The sequence below is a fragment of the Aquila chrysaetos genome, chromosome 6, assembly GCF_900496995.4.
Source record: "Aquila chrysaetos chrysaetos chromosome 6, bAquChr1.4, whole genome shotgun sequence".
Classification (NCBI taxonomy): domain Eukaryota; kingdom Metazoa; phylum Chordata; class Aves; order Accipitriformes; family Accipitridae; genus Aquila; species Aquila chrysaetos.
Window position 1 is genome coordinate 31,135,314 of NC_044009.1, and position 19,734 is coordinate 31,155,047.

The 19,734-nt window shown below is 48.0% G+C and overlaps 1 protein-coding gene across 2 annotated transcripts; it reads right to left on the reverse strand.

The window, feature by feature from the left end:
* Positions 1-1,443: 1,443 nt before the first annotated feature.
* Positions 1,444-4,999, reverse strand: SP5 (Sp5 transcription factor). 2 transcript variants are annotated; one of them, XM_041124632.1, is made up of 4 exons: positions 4,855-4,999; positions 3,419-3,836; positions 1,743-2,834; positions 1,444-1,701 (listed from the first exon to the last, which is right to left on the reverse strand). In XM_041124632.1, exons 2-3 carry the CDS (start codon positions 3,467-3,469, stop codon positions 1,782-1,784), a joined length of 1,104 nt encoding a protein of 367 aa, XP_040980566.1. In that variant the 5' UTR covers positions 3,470-3,836; positions 4,855-4,999; the 3' UTR covers positions 1,444-1,701; positions 1,743-1,781. The 2 variants fall into 2 exon arrangements, with proteins under 2 accessions (XP_040980566.1, XP_029875061.1); XM_030019201.1 differs by having other exon boundaries at positions 1,444-2,834.
* Positions 5,000-19,734: the final 14,735 nt, after the last annotated feature.

A 19,734-nucleotide genomic window follows, 5' to 3' on the forward strand; every position in this document is an offset into this window, starting at 1 on the left:
CAGTATTTGACACACATACAAACACATCAGTTTTACATGTTCTGTCATTACGAACATTTACCGAGCTGCTGCATTTCTTGATTTAGAAGTCCATGGCAAAGTGTATCTATTATTATGGTTGTGCCGAAGCTTGTTTGACAACTGCCACCAGAGGAACCTGTCTGAGGCTGAATGTTTCCAGATTAGTCCCAGTGAAGTTTCGATGGGACTTTTTATTCAGCCGTCTCATTAGGTAACCAGAAAATAAAGCTGACTTGGTAAAAATATAAGGAGCAAATACCATAATCTCTATGTTAAAATGCAAAATTTAGCAGATTACTAATCAGGTTCCTAATTTGTTTGTTCTCCACAAATTTCAGTTAAAAAAAGAAATAGGGAACTCACTACAATAAAAAAACCAGGCATTATTTTAAAAGAAATTTGCCAAAATGAATGTATGCCTAAGCTCATACTTACGCGATGCCCAATGAGACATAATGAACCCTAAAAGCTGTCGCTGTCTACCAAGTACTTTTAAACACAGTTTTGTGCCAAGTATCTTCCCCCGTGTGGGAGAGTGACTGCTATTTTGTCACACTGGGAGGATAACAAGCGTCTCACCCTTAAATTCTGCAATTTTACAGAAAGTTAACATATGGACAGCATGTTTTCGCTGTGCCGTGCCACAGACAGCTTCAGGCTGGGAATGGCTGGTTGTGGCAGGCCCCGTGGCCTGGATCTCTCTGAGAAAGGGCATTACTAGCCTTGACCACTGTCCGCCTCTGCTCGAATGTATATCCCAGTCTGTAGTACTTCACCTGTACGTTCACTCCCAGTATTGGCACCATGGGTTTCTCTTTTCTCTCACAGCTTCATGAGTGGGAAACAAAATAACAGCAATAATTTAAAAAAACCACCCAAAGCCGAACCAACAGGCCAACATCAGTCCAAAGAAGGCAGAGATTTTAAAGGTGTTTACCATGAGCAGCTCCCGGGTCACCGTGCGCTGAGCTCCGCTTGGCCGCGGCGATGGAGCCGGGCCCGGCCCGCCGCTGCCGCCGCCTCAGCGGGAAATGGCGGGAAGGCGGCGGCCGCGCGCGGAGGGGCCCGGCGCTCTGCTGGCGGGGGCGGGGGGGGCGAGACAGAGCCCGGGGGACGATCAAATGAAACCGACGCGGCGGGACCTTCCCTGCGTGACCCCAGTGTTAACGTGTTTATTTCACGCTGCAGCCGCGGGTCGCTTTACAGAAACATCTCATGCTGGAGCCCCGCACGGGGCCGAGGACGAGGAGGGAGACACTTGTATTCAAACAGAACTATTAAATAACCTGTACACAAAACTTCAGTCTTTTCCCCTGAAAGCGCCGAGGGCCAGGCCCCGGCACGGCCAGGCCCCGGCACGGCCGGACCGACGCTGCCGCCCCACCCGCGGGCGCCCACAAGCCCCGACCCCCGGGGCGGCCCCGCTCCGGCCCCGACCTCCCCCCCTCGGCCGCGCCGCGGGGCGGCAGCGGCCGGGAGGACGCCTATCCCGGGCCGCGGGCTGCGCGGCGGCGGCCCCGGGGCCCTACGAGCGTCCAGTCCCGGGCCCGAGGGTCCGCGGGGGCCGTGGCTCCTCCCGGCGCCGCCCCCAGCCGAGCTCCCTGCTCGCCGGGCCCGACGCGAGTCCGAGAGCCGGCCGCGCTCTCCCCGGCCGCGGAGCGCCCTCAGCCCGGGTCCCCGACGCAGGCGCGGCTCGGCTCGGCCCGCAGGTGCGGCGGCCGCCGCCGGTCCCGGGCCGGTCTCGCCCCACCGGCCGGCGGTCACAGGTCGCGGCCGTCCTCCCGCTTGACGCCGTCCGCCGCCGCCTTCAGCTTCTTGTTCTGGTGGGTCTTGACGTGCTTGGCCAGGTGGTCGCTGCGCATGAAGCGCTTCCCGCACTCGGGGCAGACGAAGCGCTTCTCGCCCGTGTGAGTCCGCAGGTGCCGCTGCAGCTCGTCGGAGCGGGTGAAGCTCTTCCCGCAGAAGAGCCAGTTGCAGACGAAGGGCCGCTCGCCCGTGTGCCAGCGCAGGTGCGCCTTCAGGTGCGAGGTCTTGCCGTACACCTTGCCGCAGCCGGGGATGTGGCAGATGTGCTGCTTCTTCTTGCCCGGCTCCGCCTCGGGGGCGCTGCCCGCGGCCGACTGGCAGTTGGGGCAGCGGCAGCGGCGGCACCTCCTGGCCGTGGCCGCCAGGGGAGACTTGGTCTGCAGCAGGGCGGCGATCTGCGTCTGGTACTGGGCGAAGTCCGAGTGGCCCAGCACCAGGCTCCGCGGCAGCGCCGCGGCCGCGGGGAAGCGGTGGCCGCAGCCGCCCGGGGCGCCGGCCTGCTGGATGCTCCACCAGGGGATGTCCTCGGGCGGCGGGTTGGGCGAGAGCTGCCGGCAGGGCTGCGCGGGCGGCAGCAGGTTGGAGTAGCCGGGCGGCAGGGCGGCCTGGGCGGCGTAGGGGACGTAGGCGGGGGGGCAGCTGGACGGCAGGGCGGCCATGGAGGAGGGCAGCATCTTGACGGGGGAAAACTCGTAGGGGTAGGAGGGGTCCGCCGGGGGGGTGAGGGGCAGTTCGTGCGACCCCCCGAAGGAGGGCTGCAGGTGGTTCTTCTGCGGGGTCAGCCCCAGGCTGGGGTGCGGCGGCGGCAGCCCGCCCGGGGAGTGCGCTGGCATCTCGCCGCTCCACGGGTGGAAGATCCTGGAGGGGGATCCCAGCGTCGGGTCGTAGGAGACCTGCAGGAAATCCGAGGGCGCTGCGCCCGGCTGCCCGATCCGGCTACAGGTGGCGGCCAGAAGAGCCAGGGGCGAGTGCTTGGCCAAGTCTGGGGAGGCGCTGGGGGTGCGGTCCTGCGCGGGAGCGGGAGGGAGGGAGGGAAGGAGGGAGAAGAGCGCGTTACTCGCCGCCCGCCGCCGCCGCCGACCCGCGGGAGCGGCCGCGCCGCCCGCGGAAAACTTTCCGCGCCTCTGCCCGCGCCGCCTGCCCGGAGGCGCCCCGCCGCTCCCCGCACGGCCGGCAAACTTTCCGAAAACAGCACGCGCCCAGCGGGCAAGACGGGCCCGGCGTCCCCCCCCCGCCCCGCCCCGCGACCGGCCCCGCCGCCTCTCCTGGGCCGGGGGCGCCGGGGAAGCGGCCGCTGCGGGCAGGCGGCAGCCCCCGCCCCGCTCCTCAACACCCATCCCCCCCCCGCCCCGGGACGCTGCCTGTAGTTACGGCCGGGCTTCTGGCGGGAGGGGGAAGTTGCCGGCCCGAGGAGCCCGACCCCGGCCTCCTCACCCCCGCGGGAGCCCCTGCCTACCCCTCCCGGGCCGCCCGCGGGGTGGAAGCCCTGGGAGGGAGGCGACAGGCGCCGGCTGCCCCGGCGCAACGCGGGTCACGACGGTGGGACGCGGCGCCGCGCGAGCCGCCGCGGCCCCCGGGCGCGGGTACTGACCTGGAGGAAAGCCTGGAGGGAGTCGTTCCGGAGGACGGCCACCGCGGCCATGGCTACTGTGCCCGGGGCGAGGGGAAGGCGCCGGGGCACGGCCGAGGCATGGGGACGCCGAGGGGAAGACGAGGAGCTGCCCAGTTTCCGTCTCTCTCTCTCTCTCTCCCCCTCTCTCCTTCCCTCTGATCTCTTCGCCTCTGTGCCTGTCCCACCCCCCCGCGCTGCGCGATCTCCGCGGACTGTCTGACTGCACCAGGATCACCTCCAAGAATTTGATAAGGACTTTGCTGGGCCGCCAGCCAGTCAGAGGGAAGATTTATGGCTTTGAAGTTTGCCGCTACCCAATCATCAAAGAATAGCGGCTCTTTCAGAAGCGAAAGCAAATCCTTTGAATCCACAAAGCTCCTATGGTGTGTTTGTTGGTCTGGATAAAAGAACTGATTATTAGGGGGGATGGGAAGGGAGGAGATAAAGGCGGGACAATTAATGAAGTAATCACTATGTGGGAAATGTATATACACAAATAATTGGATTTTCTTGATCAAAGGACCCCTTACCGCCTGGAGACCCTCGCATTGGATGTGCAAGACACTGGATCCCCCCTCTTTTTTTTTTTTTTTTTTTTGCAATTAAGGATTTGTGGCAGAGCCCTAAAGTGACAATGTGTCTTTGTTATCGCCCGAGAAATCTGCCGCCGGATTCCGCTGATAGTAGTGTTCAATGGCTCAAAGTAACAGGAGCACAGCGAGTTCACCTGATCGGGGCTGGTCGATCCCAGTCGTAAAACTTCCCCGGAGTAATTGGCGGTGGTTCCTCCCCGCTCCCTCCCTCCGCCCGCCCTTCCCCCGAGGCTGAGGGATATGCCCTCGATATGACTCCGCAAACAACCGCACATATTCCCCCCTGGTAGCTGGGTTTGGTTTCGCTTCGCTCAGCCGGCGCTAACCCTCTGTTATCTGCAGCCCCCGCCGGGCGCGGGGCCAGGCGAGCGCGCCCAGCCGGGCTCGGAGGGGGGACGGCGGGGGGGCCGCCGGCAGCACGCACTCCCGCAGGCAGGCACACCGACAAAGCGGCCAGCCGAGAAACCGAACGGAAAAGTTTCCTCTTGCCTAGGGGGAGCTGGGTGTAAAAGACGTAATTTCCTTAAATGAAGACAGGAGTCTCTCCTGAGAGCGTTTCTGGAGGCGGGACGTGTGCCCGCGGCAGGCGGACTGCGCCCGGCGGCCCTGCTGAGCCCGCCTGGCCTGGGCCGGGGGCGAGAGCAGGTCGGGGAGACCCCTCGGGAGCACGGACGCTATCACCGGGTCTCCGCCTCCCCCCTCTCGCCCACCTCCTGCCACAACGCCAAACTCGGCCCCGCGGGCTCTGCTCCCTCACCCCTCACCTTTCCGCCTGTGTACATACATATATATACGTGTGCGAGTCTGCATGAAAAATCTAACCTGCTTTTTTCTCTCGAGCGTGTGCGAGGCTATTTCCCCGGTAACCACCACCAGGCACATCTGGGTCACAGCTTAACGCCACCGCCTGCTGCTCCGCTCAGCGATCCGCAGAGCTGGCGGGACCCCTCGCACTGCACCGCCCAGCAAGGGGCAGGCGGGGCCCCGCGCCCCTCCGCGCCCCTCCGCGGGCCCGCTCAGCGCCGCGCTCCGCCGGGGGCCCTGGGAGCGCGCTCTTCTCCTCGCCGCTTCCCCATCTGCTCCGAGGCCATGGCAAACGTGTAAGCCGGCCTATTTGGCCAGGTACCAACCGTTCAGCTCTGGCGTGGGGGGGAGGGGGTGTGTGTGCCCTTTCGGGCAGAGGCCGGCTGGCTCTGGTCCTCCGGAGCTGTTTGCCCAGGTAACTCGATCCTCCCCGCAGTCGCTGGGTTCAATTGTATTCACACGGCCACTGAAGTCTCTTTAAACGCCAGCAAACAGAGATCTTTATCTGGCTTTCCTGTGGAAACAATCACTGTCCGCTCAAAGACTTTCAAGAGTTGTAGGGCTTGAATTAGATCGGTTTCTTTGAAGGGATTAAAGTGCCAAGTCCTCTCCCACGGCTCCATATTGAGTCCTGGGGAGAAGTAAAAGCTCGACCCCGTGTAACGCAGATCCCCTACGCAGCAGCCACTTCAAGCTCTTCCCCCGTGCCAGGTAACCGCTTCGCCAGGTCGGTAACAGGCAGCTAAGCGCCCCGCACCCAGCCCTTCGACCACGCACTGAGGCACCGGGGCAGGGCTCGCCGCTGCCGCGGGAGCCCGCGGCCCGGCGCCAGCCCCCGGCGGGGCGTGAGGCTGCGGGCGGCGGGGCTCCCCCTCTGCCTTGCGAGGGTGCCGGGCTCGCGGGGTCCAGCACCTCCACCCACCGCACACAAACACCCTCCCAGCACCGCCGCTGCGCGGTCCGGCGGGGGCTGCGCCGCGTCCGCACGGGACACGGCGGGAGACGGGGAACCGCAGCGAGCCCCGGCCGGCAGCGCAGCCGGGAGGGCGCGCCCGCCCGCCCGCCGGCCGCCACACCGTCGGGCGCCCCGGGCTCCCTGGCCAAGCTCCAGCCGCGCCACTGGAGCCGCATCGGGGCAGGGGCGCGCTCGCCTTCCCCTCGCGTCTGAGCTGCAGCCGGGGCAGCCGGGGCCGAGGGGGGACCCCGACGGGGGGACCCCGGCCCGCACCTCTGCTCCCTGGGGGAGCAGTAACCCGCCCGACACGGGAAACGGCGGCGATCGCACTTGCGCCTCCCCTAAACTTCTGTGTCCCCAAAGTTGTGCCAAGCCCGGACGCCTTCGGGGTGCCCGATTCAATTCCTACCTCGATTTCTGTTAATTCGTTTTAGCTAATAATTGCCAGGAGAACAATCTGAACAGTATTTATAAACGAAAGGGGAGTCGATGGGTAGTTCAGGAGACGCTGAACATCCCGAGGTTCCCCCCAACCTGTAAGGTACATTATTTCCTCGGATATCTCGACGAACCGAAATGATTTGTCACGTTACAAAAGAGTTAGTGGAAAGTTGGGTAAGTTTCTATATAGATGCCACACTACAAATGCCATAAATCTGCATCCAAGAAAGCATCTTACTTAAAAATCGAGAATAATTTCTCATTTCTGGAAGAAACCAATGGGCTGAATAATGAAACGTTGCAGTCATAATTTTCTGTACAAATAATTAGTGTTCAAACTCGGAGCATTTCAGTCTCCTGAAATGTATTCTTAATGAAGTGATGTTCAGAGCTGTCATTAAAAATGCAGGGCTGGAAGATCAAAGTACAATATTTATTTTAGAAATTTGTTTCAGCTATCAGGAGATACAGGTATCAAGGCCAAATGTCAATTCAGTTACACAAAGCACTGTTTCCATGAGAAATGGGCTGCCGCTACCTCCTAGCGTAAAGCGAAGAGACACCAGAGATGAGGAGCAGCGCGGGAGGGGGCTCCCGGCGGCGCGGCCGGGGCCAGGGGCCGCTCAGAGAGCGGCGCGGACAAGCACACGCCGGCGGGCAGCTCCCTGCCGCAGCCCCGCTTCGGCCCGCCGACCAAGGGGGACGGTCCCTACCGGCGGGGCTGAAGGGGGCCGGGGCGCCCCTTGGGCCCGCCGGGGAGCCAGCGGCAGCGCCGTCGGGGCCGGGGCCGGGGCCAACGCGGGGCCGGGCCCCGAGGGGAGCACGGCGGCCTGGAGGCAAGAAGAGCCGGAGCCTGAAGAGCTCCGGCCCCGGGGCCGAGGCGCGAGGGGGGCCCGGCTGCCCCAGCCCCGCAGCCTCCGGGGGGCCCTGCCTGCTACGGCGGGCCGGGAGACCGCTCGCTCCCTCCGCCACGGGAACCGACCCGCAGCCACGGGGCCAGAGGGGCTCAGGCTGCGCTGGGTTGGATGGTAACTGGCGATTTAAAGACAGTGGACATAAAACGTGAGTCGCCATCACCATCTTCATAGGCAGGTGTCTCCAAAATCAGGATTTTTCAAATACAGGTATCCCAGAGCGACTGACGCACCACGCAGGGCTCTTTGGACCCTGGCTTGAATGCAGGTAGCGCACAAAAAAATACTTGGGAGTAACAGCTGCTTTGGATGTCAGTGATCCCTTCCACGATCTCCGCTGTGCCTCTGCCTCCTGGGCCCCGAGCACCCCATCCCGGAGCCTACCCTGGAGCCTGTCCCAGTGATGGCTCACACTGCCACAGCCTCCCATGAACTCCCCAATCAGGTCCTCTCATGACACCCCCAGTCCCTCCCAAGACCTTTGTGGTCCCCTGCCATGAACCCCCCAGTCCCTCAGCTCTTCCAGCACAGCCATGAATGACTCTGGGAGCCTGGATGGGCTCTGGCCACCTGCCTGCCCCCAGCTTGGGGATCTGGCACTGCCTTCAAGGAAATACTGTTCTTTAGCAATTGTGACAAAGAATCAGAAACAAGAGTGCTTTTAAGTGAACAGCTGCATTAACTTTCAGCCAAACCTCCTAGTCAAGTTCTCCGTAAGAGTGTGGCAGGTTTTAAACCTGAACAGGCTTTAAATAAGCTTGCTCCAAAAGGCAGTGTCTTTACACCATCCCTCATTCTGTCTGGTTTAAAAGCTTACTAAAGCAACTGTCCGGTTTAAAGCCTTACTAAAAGAACCCATCTATCCACATCAGCAAGAAGTTTCACCAGAAGGTAAATTAACCTATGTATAGCTCCAAGCATGTGTGGATACGCTACCAACAGTTTTGAGTTATGTGCCATTAATATTGTTATTATTTACTTCAGCTTATTCCCATTTTTACAGTAGGCAACATGACTGGCATATTAAGAGGAGTCACCAGTTCATGTTTTTAACATGCTAGTGTACATGGTTTGTTTATTGGCTTCAGATTACCAACATACAGGTTTAACACAATTATATCTCCTAAGTTTTAACAGAGTTTGATTTGAACAACAGTAGATGAAAATAAAAGAAAGATTAAAAGCTGCTATGGCATCTCCTGCATTTTTCTGTGCATAAAGGAAAAACACAAAACCCTAGACAAGATCGGCACATGCAAAGGCATATTTAGGATTTAAAGGCTTGCCTCGACATTTCCCAGTCTAGGTATGGATTTCACAAAGATTAATAGAGGATTTCCCAAACTTCTGAAAGCTGAGCTGCCCTTTAAGAAAAGTAGAATAAATTTTATGCCTCACTACAGTTTTACTGCCTGTTGTTAAAGGTTTAAATATCTTAATGTATTCATCTTCTGCTCCTTCCTTGGCTGGCCCTCTGTGACTCCTCCTCCTGCCTTAGGGAACACTGGTGAACATTTTTGGATATACTTCCTCCCCTTGCTTCCATACTTTAAAAAGGAGTCAGACCCTTAACTATATCAATATTGAAAGTGTTATTCTTGGCTCCACTTGGAATGCCTGGGACACCTTTCAGTTCAAAACGATCGTTTCCAACTCTCTGCAAATGCCTTTCTGCCTCTGGCATACACGGCTGCATTTTCTTCACCACTCTAATAGCTAGAAATGGACTTCCGTAGAATGGAAAGCAAGCCAAGACTCTGGTGAGCAGCTGAAAAGGATCTGCTGTGTGCACCCTGCTTGTCCTCTCATTTTGGGAAACATTAGGTAAAAAAAGCCTATGTATTTTTGGTGGAATGCATTTGTTTGGGGAAGACTGGCTGGGAACCTTTTATTTTATGAGTACAGATACATATAGCCACGCTTTCCTGGCATTGTAATTATTCAGTATGGAATGAAAAAGTAATTAAACTGTTATTTGCCTCCTTTTAACTACAGAGAATATATTATCTAAAAACTTGGTCTCATGGTAATTAATTTTAGTTACTTAGTGTATTTATTGACAAATTAAACATCTGTCTGTGTCTATAGTGTGTTAAAACTGGAAACAGCACAAAGTTTAGCCAGAAAGATCATTGTTCAACCTACACATAAATATTGGATGATCATATGGCTGCCACATTGCTATCAATTTGGCTGAATGGATTAATCCAACACTGTAAAAATACACCTGTTACTTAATGAACTTGTGTTGTAATTTTAGAACATTTTGGTACAGAAAAGATTAAGTATTTTCTTATGGCAATATTTTACAATATTTAAAGAATCACTTTTGAAATAACCCATTCTTCAAGGACTACTGAACAAGAGTGTATAAAAGATCCATAAACTTTCTTACAAAATGCAAGCGCTCTATACAAAGTCTTCAAAAACTCCACTTTAGCTGGGGAAAAAAAAAGAGAGAAGAGGAAAAAGCCCAATAGTGGGCTTGTGAGGGTCAAAACAGAGACACAGATATGGGACATGACTATGGCGTTGAAGGTGTGTTGGGTAAGCAATACTGTCTTCACACTAAGGGAAATGATCTGAAGACCCTCTTTACAGATCCTCTATGTAAATGCTTTTAAGGTGGCTTGTTCCAGTAATACATACTAGTGAAAGGCAGTCAACGCTTCTTGTGCCTATCAACTAAACACAGGTAAGTGCCCCCCAACATGGGGAGAGTTTTTGAGAGGGACCTAGAAAAGCCAAATTTCTAAATTAAGAGAGGATTTTAAAAAAAATGCCAGTCTTCTTGGCTGCCACCACAGGCCCAGGATCCCAAGGAAGATTAGGGAAAGCTTCAATTATGATTTTGAAATGACTTATCTTTCCTTAGCTGAACATAAAGACTTAAAAACACTGCCCTCGTAGACTGACAGAAAAGTCTTTTTAGGAATGCAGTGCATGGTATGTTTCTGTGTCACTTCATACCTTGATGCCTTAAGTGATGCAGAATAATATATAAATAGGTAAATGCATAAATTATGTGAACTATTCAAACACAAATTTGCCCCCTTCTAGTTCTGAAAATAAAAATACCATCAAGAAAATTATTTCAAATGTATACAATGCTTGTATTATGCTTTCCATCCTCACAGACCTATAGAAATGTGAAGTCATTCTCACCACACTCTTATGCAGTAGTGTCAGCTTCCTTCCCCTTCTTTACTAAGGGAACAACCGTGGCCATACACACAACTGCTCCAGGCTTGGAAAGAGGAGCTCCTTACTTCAGTCCTGCACATAAGATTACCAGACTGCTCCTCACTGAACACTTAAACAAATTAACTCCAGCTCAGCTCAAACCTCAGGAGCATCAGCCGAGGCATGTACCTCCTCCTGCTGGCTGGCTGGCCATGCCAAATGAAAGCAAACAATCCTAATCTGGGAATAAATCGCATTTCCCTTCACTCTTCAGTCAGCCCCTATTGCTCAGGGGCAAACAGCTTGACCAGCTGTTTGAGAACCCAGGACAAGAAGAGAAGAAAGGATATTCCCCTCAAAGACAAGGGTGTCAGCATGGCCATGACTCCTGCTCCAGTCTAATGAAGTGTCATTTTTCTCACACTTCTGGAACCTCTGACATGGATGGCAAAAAGAAATGACCTTCAAATGGGTACATGTTTTGGCTTCTCTCCCTCATTAAATTTCACATTCCTATTTTTCCTACTACATGCAGGAAGCCCCCATATTCTACTAGAATTGAGCTGAGAGAATCACATACTACATATGAAAGAGAGAACGGTCCATGGTGAAGGACAGATAATGCAATAAAATGGAAATGCATTCTTAAGTCTAAATTACCTACTCCTTATGCTGGGGAATGAGACTACAATGCTGCAGTGCTGGGACTCCAATGCCCAAATGATACAGCTCTATCAAATGAGCCACTTTTAAACCCAAGTAAGTGGATTCAGGAGAAATCTGTGACTGACAACCACTGACTGCTGCTTAGGAGGCCACACTAAACCACAAAGAATCATTTTCCAATTTTTCATCTTAAAGTAAGAAAGTCTGGAGAAAAAACAAGTGCAAAGTCATGCAGTTTTTTCATTGTCATCAGACTATATAAAATGCTGTCATCCTTACTGATGCACTAGAGTATGGCGTTGAAAAATAATATTCTTTTTCTGCCAAAATTGTTACAGAAGTCAGTGGCATAGATGCTCACAAAAACTGAACCGTGCTCATGATTTGCTACTTTTTTTCACTTCCATTGCTACACATTCTAAGTGCACTTGGCACATAGAGTGATTTCAAACGAAGCTGCTCTATAGTGCCAATGATTCTCCTTAATGAGATATAGTTATCAGTTGATTTATGAATTTCTCCTGCCTGTTCTCATTTACTTAGCTCTAAATTAAGGATAAGATAATTTGCATTCTAGAAGTAGAACAGTGTTTATAAGAGACCAGAGTAATGAAAATCCCTCTTAAATCAAGTTTTAGATGTGTACACAGTGAGGTTAGAGGTAGTTCTAGCAATGTGCATAGCCTTATCCATTAAACTCTACAGCAAAGACTCAAGAGAAAGCATCATATTTCCAGTTTTATCTAGTTTTCCATATTAGTATAGCATTCCCTTATCTCAGGAATTTAATGTAGGAATAGACAAAAGGAACTTTCTGCCTCAGCTTTCTGATACCCTGATGACCTCCTCCTGGGAGAGCCTATGCTCATTGTTAATTTAGATACCATATGCCTCATTGGTCATCAATTCAATTGCTGCTCTCTGTTTTATAGCCCTCACAGGGATTTTGATCATACTATCTATAAAACTAATCACTTCTTCTGTTTACTGTTGCTCTACCAGTTAGACAAGCCCCAGCTGATCAGTATTTTCTTATACATACTTACAAATAGCACAATCTAGTCAGCTTTGTTCTTCCCTTTGGTATATGCTGCTCCACTATCATTTACACACTATTTGCAGTGCTCAAAGTAAAGCATCAAAAACTGGAAAGCAGCAGAGGAGGGATGTAGTAAAGAGGAAACAGAGCTACACAGACTCTGAACTAACACTACTGGTCAGATGTCTGGAATTGGGAGGGAATAGCCCGGAGACCAGGACTTTCTTGTTACGTTAGAGCAGAAATTTATCTCTGCTGACTTTCCTCCAGTCCCTTCATTGACCAGGATCAGAACTCCTATTTGTGTCTGTTATAGGGTGGATATGTTTGATCTCCTTTTCCTGTGCAAGCCAGCATTTTGGGAGAGGTCAGAAGCAAAAGGCTAACCATCTATGTGGAGAGGCTGAAAAGGTAACCTCCAAGTAGGCACCACATTAGTGCTGAGACTGGCTGGAGAAGCTAAGAATGAGTGTGGACTCACACATGCTGATGCTGGAGTCACTGGTAACAAGAATACTAAAATGAATGGGGCAGTTCACTCTGCTCTGAGTGATTGACTGAAGCTGTTTTTATCTCTGTGGGGTGTTTTTTTTTGGCTAAAATAACCATTTCACTCAGAAGTCTCCTACATAGGCATATACAGCCTCCTCTGACACTCAACCCATATTCAACATATTCAACCTAGATAAGGGATGGAAACTTTATGTCTCCACATCCCTGTTCTCTCTTGCCACTAGCCAATAATGCAATTATTTTTTATAGTTCACCTTTCTTCTTTTTGTAAACTTGCCAAGTTTACCAGTGACAGGGTACGTAAGGAATGAGATTAGCACCCAGGTGTGTAGGGCATATTCAGGATATTTTTCTGAGTAACAGGAGTGCAGCTGTGGAGCTGGGGGAAAATATGGGAATTGGATCAACAAGCAAAATCTTGGGACAGCCCTGAGTAAGAAGGTCAAACTGTGCACTGAGTGTATTGGGAAGAGCTTTAGTCAATATGAGCACATTGTCTTTAAAGCATTTATCTTCACAACTCCTCTATAAAGAATTAGTATGTTATTATTCCATTCTTACCAAAGGAAATACAGGGAGACCACATACTTGTCCTATGTCACATATTAACCCTACTGAGGAGCAGGGAGTTGGACTGAACAGCCCAACTGAAGAGCAGAGGCATGCAACTTGTTACGATGTTCCACCTCTTTCTCCTTACAAAATCCAAACTCTTTTCTAAATCCCTCCCACCCCTCTGATTTCATGTCAGTCTCTTCTGACACTTGTACACTCTCTCAGCAACCTCGAATTATGAGCAGATATTGATCTTTCTGTGGGAAAGACAGCCGAGGAGTAAAGCCCAGATAACCTTGGGCAGGCAGAGAGACAGCAATGAGGCAGCAGTGAGGCTGTGTGAAGGCAGGCAGGAGACAAACATGCAGCCTATGCAAGTGGAGCAATAAGCCAACATGTGCACAACCCATATATTTCTACTCTTCCTGGTGGACAGTGATTACAGCCTATGATAAGTAAAAAACCAGAGCCTGACACCTTTGCTTTACAAAGACAAATCTATTAGGTGGGCTTGTACTGAACAGCCAAATGTGCCTCTATAACTCCAACACTGAAGATACTGAGCAGAAATAACTAGATACTTGCTAACTTTTTCAGCCCATCCTGCCTCTGCTTTAGCAAACTCTTCAGTACAGGATTCTGTCCAAAGCTCTATTTTCACTTGCCAATCATCAAAACAGCTACTCTCAGTGCTGACAACCTCCCCTGCAGAAAGACCTGCAGGCTTTGCTACTGACACAACTTTGGGAATTCAGTAACGCTACCATCTACATTTCCTTGATCTCACACATAGGAGCAGTCAGAAGAGCTAATTTTCCTCCACCTCAGGTAGACCCTCTCTCTATGCCAGTTCTCTCCTCACCTCAGTCAGTGTTCTACGAACCTTTTCCAGTGAAACCTTCTACCACCGTGTATGATCAAACACAGCAAATGTAGATCTATGGTATGCGGCTATCTCCAGTGCCTACTGCTGGTTGCAGAACAGCTGAGCTATGGTAGCATTGAACGTAATATAAATTTCAGGTTTTGATTTTAAAAAAGTGAATAGCTTTGTGGCCATCACTCTGTTTCCTGGCTATCAAGAATTTGATGCTCTGTAAATACATGAGGCACCAACACACAACCATATTGTTAGATCAGCCAAGTTTTGGGACACTGTTTTTTCCCTTACCAGCTCCTTCCTGATCCATGTTTGGCTGGTTCCCTCAGTCTTACAAACATTATCTATGAGGTAACTGGCATGTTCACATCATGGAAGTCTGGAGAGTTCAAAAGAGGAATAAAAGTTTGGGATACTTCTCATACTTGGCCATTCACAACAATTCAGAGGATGCAGAAAACTATTTCTATCTAACCCTTGTTCAGCACCCTTCCTGCATGTCCTAAGTTTCAATCCAGGTTTTGTTGTTGTTATTTACAGCTATACATTGAGATACAAAGAGCTAAATGAAGACTCACAGGATACTGAGAACAAGCTTGTAATCCTGCCTCTCAGAGTGTATGTGAGCTATTGTTAAACATTATTTTCCAGCTACTGATTAATTATTTTGTCAAAAACAAAACCAGTGTGATTTTAATGAAAGTACCCAGATTCAGTCTGGCTGAGCAGACAGATTATGTATTTAATTGTAAATGGGCTGTAAACATCTGAGATCTTTATGCATGGAGAAAATAATAGTATCTATATTTAGATATTTGAGTGAAGCTTGAGTTTTTACAGGATTGAGCTGGAAAAATCAAAGTGATATATTTTGATCTCTTGATATTTTTCTGATACCTCTTGATCACCTTAATTTGAAGGTGAAAACATAAATGTATGTTAGAGATATCCAGAGATATCCATCTCTGTGCAATTTGTCTGAAAAAGCAAATAATCTCTTGCAACATAATGAACCCCAGAAAAATACGGGGAAAATAAGGTTTTTTTTTTTAGACTACATCATTTATACAGAAGAAAACAACCTCCTCAGATGAAGGATTACAACTATTTTTGCTACAATATGCTTATAAATATGAAGGATAAATCACAGCAAAACTATTTACGTCAAGCCATCTAATAGCATACATACGGAGGTTTGTTTGGAGAAGTATTTGCTAATTAAATATACTATTTATCACTACCTATGATTTTTATCCCCCACCCAGTATGCTATCTTTCTGGAGTTCCAACTACTAAATTTCTAGCATATTGAAGAATTACTATTTTTGAAAATTATAATCCCAGGAATTTTTTTTCCTATCCTTGCGCTGGTATTTTCTGTAAATTTATGACAGGAAAGATTCATTCCAAAGCTTATAGTAGATTTATAAAAGACAATGGCTTTAATGGTTTAAAAACCTGATTCCTTGCAGTACTGCAGGCCTAGAAAAAAAGATGTTTTACTCTGAACCATCAAAAAGTGAAGATTTCTTGTGATTTTTGAAAGGGGAACCAGATCCCAAGATACCGATTTCAATATCATGGCAATTTCCTATTGTAGAAAAGCTAGGAATTTTATACCTGATACATTTTATTTGTCTTTGCTTTTGGAATTCCAATTACTAGTCCATTTGTAGTTTTGTATTCTAAAAAAACCTGGAGCCACAGTAACTATACCACTTGCCTTCTTGAGAAGTTTCCAAAGCATCTCAAAGTGGTTTTCTACCATAGGTGTTACATGCATCTTAAGACACTCTGCAAGATTATTTAAGGCTTGATTATAGTACATGATGAGGATAATCTTCAAAATTTACTAAAGGTTGCCTCTTCCATGAAATCTAATGGTTCATGTCCTTTTTTTTTTCCTCTCAAGTAGCTTCCTCTCTTTTCTTGTAAGTCTCCCTCATTATAGTTTGCTACTCCATTGTCCCCAAGTCCATTAATTTTTCCTTTCATCAAAGATCATTGATACTTCTCTCTTCATGTCCATCCTTTAAAATTCTTCTTCCAAGTGTCACCCAGAAATTGGATACAATAGAGATCAGCACTGTAGGAAGCCGCAGGGTAAAACAGGAAGGCTTTGCCCTCTCAGAAATAACAAATTATGTGCTCTCCATTTGGTTCTGTGCAGCAGTTGGAAGAAGCAGTGAAGCTGGCACCTTGTCACTGTACTGTGGCAGAGACAATGAAGAATCCGCCTCTAATTCTATTTGACACAAAAGAAGACAGGAGAGAGAAAAACCATGACCACCTTGATCTTCAGTTCCCTCTTCCTGTGAGAGCAGGATGACAGTGATATTTCCTGCATGCTGTGGCTGAGCAGAAGAAAAGTTAAGGGTATCTGAAATACTGAACATTCCCAAGAAAATACCTAACAGTCCTTAGAGTATCATCCCCAGCTCAAAAATACCTTAGAAGGAGGAAAAGTAGCCTTTAACCCAGTCGAATCAATACCTGTCATAAACACTACATTTCCTTTGAAAGTTTGTATCACTGTATTTTTAGCTTGTCAGCAACATTTCCAAGTACTAAGTGTACCTCTCTTATTATCAAAGCAAAAAAATACTTATATCCTCAGAACTTCCATCTGCAAATTAAAAAAAAAAAAAGAATTTAAAAAATGTAAACTATGAATGAAGCAGTAACTGGAATTTCTTTCTGAAAACACTGTATTGAGTTACTAACAAGTTTCTAATAGAGAAAACTCTTTCAAATCACTTATACCTAGTGGTTTAACGACAGGTATGCTCACCTTCTTGAATTTTACTGTTGCACAGGGAGCCCAGGCTATTATCTCGTTTGTACTTTACCTCCTATTTTCTTCATAATTTGCAGATATACTCTAAAAATCATTGGGAATTTCCTGCTTAAGTGAAAAAATATGCAGATCTAAGTTCAACAAAGGTAGCTGTTTCTAACAATCTCTAGCAAACACAACACAGCTGACAGCTGAATGTTACAAATGGGGCCTCAGAAAGAGGGCTTAACAATTTTGTTTAAGATCACAGGTTCCCAACCAACACTTGAGCCACAGAAGAATGTCCATTAGCTGCTATAAAGGCAAAATTGGTAGGGCTTTGTGATTCACTGGAGGGCCTACAAGGCACACACAAGCAGACACACACCAGCACACTGGAGAGTAGTACAAATTCTTCAGTTTGAAAAATTTCCACTCTTTTTTCTTCCTCTCACTAAGATGAAATCATGTTTCGTTTCAGTTAAAAACATTTTTCTGCTCTACATTTAATCATGTACACATTTCTTTCCGGTTTAGCTCCAACTAGTCTCTTTACACAGCATCCAGTATGATTTTATAAAGTGAAGAAAAAAAATTTCTGTAGCTAGAGTTGTTTTGTCGCACTGTTGTTTTCTTTAATCTTTTGTTCGATGCATGGAAAGATGCTAACCTTTCTGTGCTATCTTAACCACAGTGATCTGGGAGCAAAGCAAATGAGATTTAGTAGATAGGTTTCTGTTGTCATTATTAAACTTCATATGCTTTGCTATGTAGGCAACATGTTTTATTTCTCTTAACTTGAAAGAGGCTTCTGTCTTATTGTTGCAATTTATTAAGGGCAAACAATCTAGGGCTTATAATAGGCCTGTAGGCAGAACAAAGCCCTTGTCAAATGGAAGGGTTGGCTGCTCAGCTGGGTAGCATGTAAATGTGCAAAAGGAACTGTTCTGTTCAAAGACACTAGACATGCTTTTTAAATAAAACATCTCATATAATTGAGAGTAGCCATTTAAGTGTTGTGTTGGAAATGTTAATTTAAAAAAAATTAATTTAACTGAAGAAATAGAGTTGCAGTGTATTTTTTTGTAAACTCTTATAATAAACAAAACCCCACATATCACTAAAGTTTTTATTAGAGCCTGAACATTGTATGTTTCTAAAATGGCAGTTTATTGTCATTTTATAACACCGTGTTATGCAAGTCAGGATAAGTTCACTGATTGCTGTATTCACCTAGGCAGACCGTGTAAACTTGATCTTATCCAAGACATATTTTGCAGTTTGTTTTTAATATAAGAGATCACTCTGCCTGTTACTTTGACATAGTATAATGTCTCAAAAAGTAAGACAGTTTCTCATTCTACAGCTCATTTAAAATTTCTCATTATGTGCCTCCCTTGCAAGCGCTGAAATTAAAACGACAGATAAAGATAACAACATAATAGGCATTTTTTTAATGCACTGGTCCACTTGGGCACAGGCAGTTCTTTTTTCCCCTCTTCTGTTGAAATGGATAATCAGGACAGTATCATCAATTAGATTTTTCACTTTAACTTTTCATAATGTTTCCAGACTTCACTATTTGGCAAAGACAATCGGGACAGATTTCTTTATTTTTTCCTCTGGCCTAAAACTCAAAACCCCCCACTTCCCAAACTGTTACCACCGAAGAGTTTATTAAATGGCTGAAAAAGACAGCTGGTCCCACCATCTGTTAAAAATTTTCAGGGGCCAAATGAAACAGGTTACACCTTTAGCCATGCCAAGTCTTCCAATACCCCCTCCCTCTCACAGCCTGTGGAGGGCTAATCTGAATTTCACGCTCTGATTTTGCTATTGCTAATGTCTGAGCTTCTTATGTGTGCTTCTTGTAGTTGCTTATATTAGTTCTCTAGCAGTAACAAAAGCTCCCCTCTCCTTTTAACCTAGCTCATTTGCAATCAACGGAATCCTGGGTCTATAGTCTCCTTTACAATAAGATACTGTACCTTGAAGGAAACCCACAGAGAACCTAATATCTGACTTTTTGGAGCAACAGAGAAAACCAGGGGTACATTTCTGTTGTTTTGCAGCCACTTTTCTATAAATGCTAATGGAAATAATTCAGATGTGCCAACAAAGACAGAATCTGCAACACACTGCAGGTGTGAGGGGGCTGAAACAAAAGGGATGCTAACCCTAATGGTATTTCTTGTCATTAACAATTCTTTGATGTTCATACTCGAGGCGCTCTTTTATCTTGTAGTTTTTCAGCCATCTTTGTTAACATGCAGTGCAACTAAATCTTTTTTTCCCTAACCTTTAAAGACATCTACAAAATGTTTATGCTAAGTTAGTTTCTATAGCATCTTTCTGTAATACACATTGAAGTAAAATGAGATAAAGATTGCAAGGTTATTATTAAAACATCAGTAAGTTCCTATCATTAAGTGAAAGAGCAGATCAATAAAAAGAAGCTCTTAATGTTACTTTAATAAGGTTGAGTTTCCTGTAACAGGACTGGGGATTAACTTCAACATAACAGAAGCGGTGTTTATAATATAGCAGCTCTGTTGATAAGAACCAGTTTGTTTTACTTGTACTCATTAAAAAAGAGAATTACAAATATCAGTAAGTTCCTATATTAAAGCCTTTCACAATACAATATATTTAAGGACATTCTAATTTTCCAGAAGGGATTTCTCTACCACTAAGTGGGCAATGGCATTCAGTCAAGGCGCTGTAGGTGGAGCTTCTCCATATCCATCTGTCTTTCCATGACTTACAGATGGAAAAACGCTGTGTCTTTTAAAATGTTCAACTCAGTAGGATGACAGTAAAATGAAATGAACAATCAAAGCACATAAGATGCCAATCTGAACTACTGCTCAGCACTACCAGCAGACCCAGCGTTTTGCTCTCATCCCATCAGTCATGTCCTGTTAGATCACATCCCATTTTATCACAGTCTGTTGCATTATTGTTGCAGCATGCTGG

What these genes read in the sequence shown, in the direction of transcription:
- SP5 (XM_041124632.1), bottom strand. Translation starts at nt 3,469, where the DNA reads ATGGCCGCGGTGGCCGTCCTCCGGAACGACTCCCTCCAGGCTTTCCTC. An exon ending in CCCTCCAGGCTTTCCTCCAG is followed by an intron (nt 2,835 to 3,418) that starts GTCAGTACCCGC and finishes GCTCCCGCGCAG; the next exon opens with GACCGCACCCCCAGCGCCTC.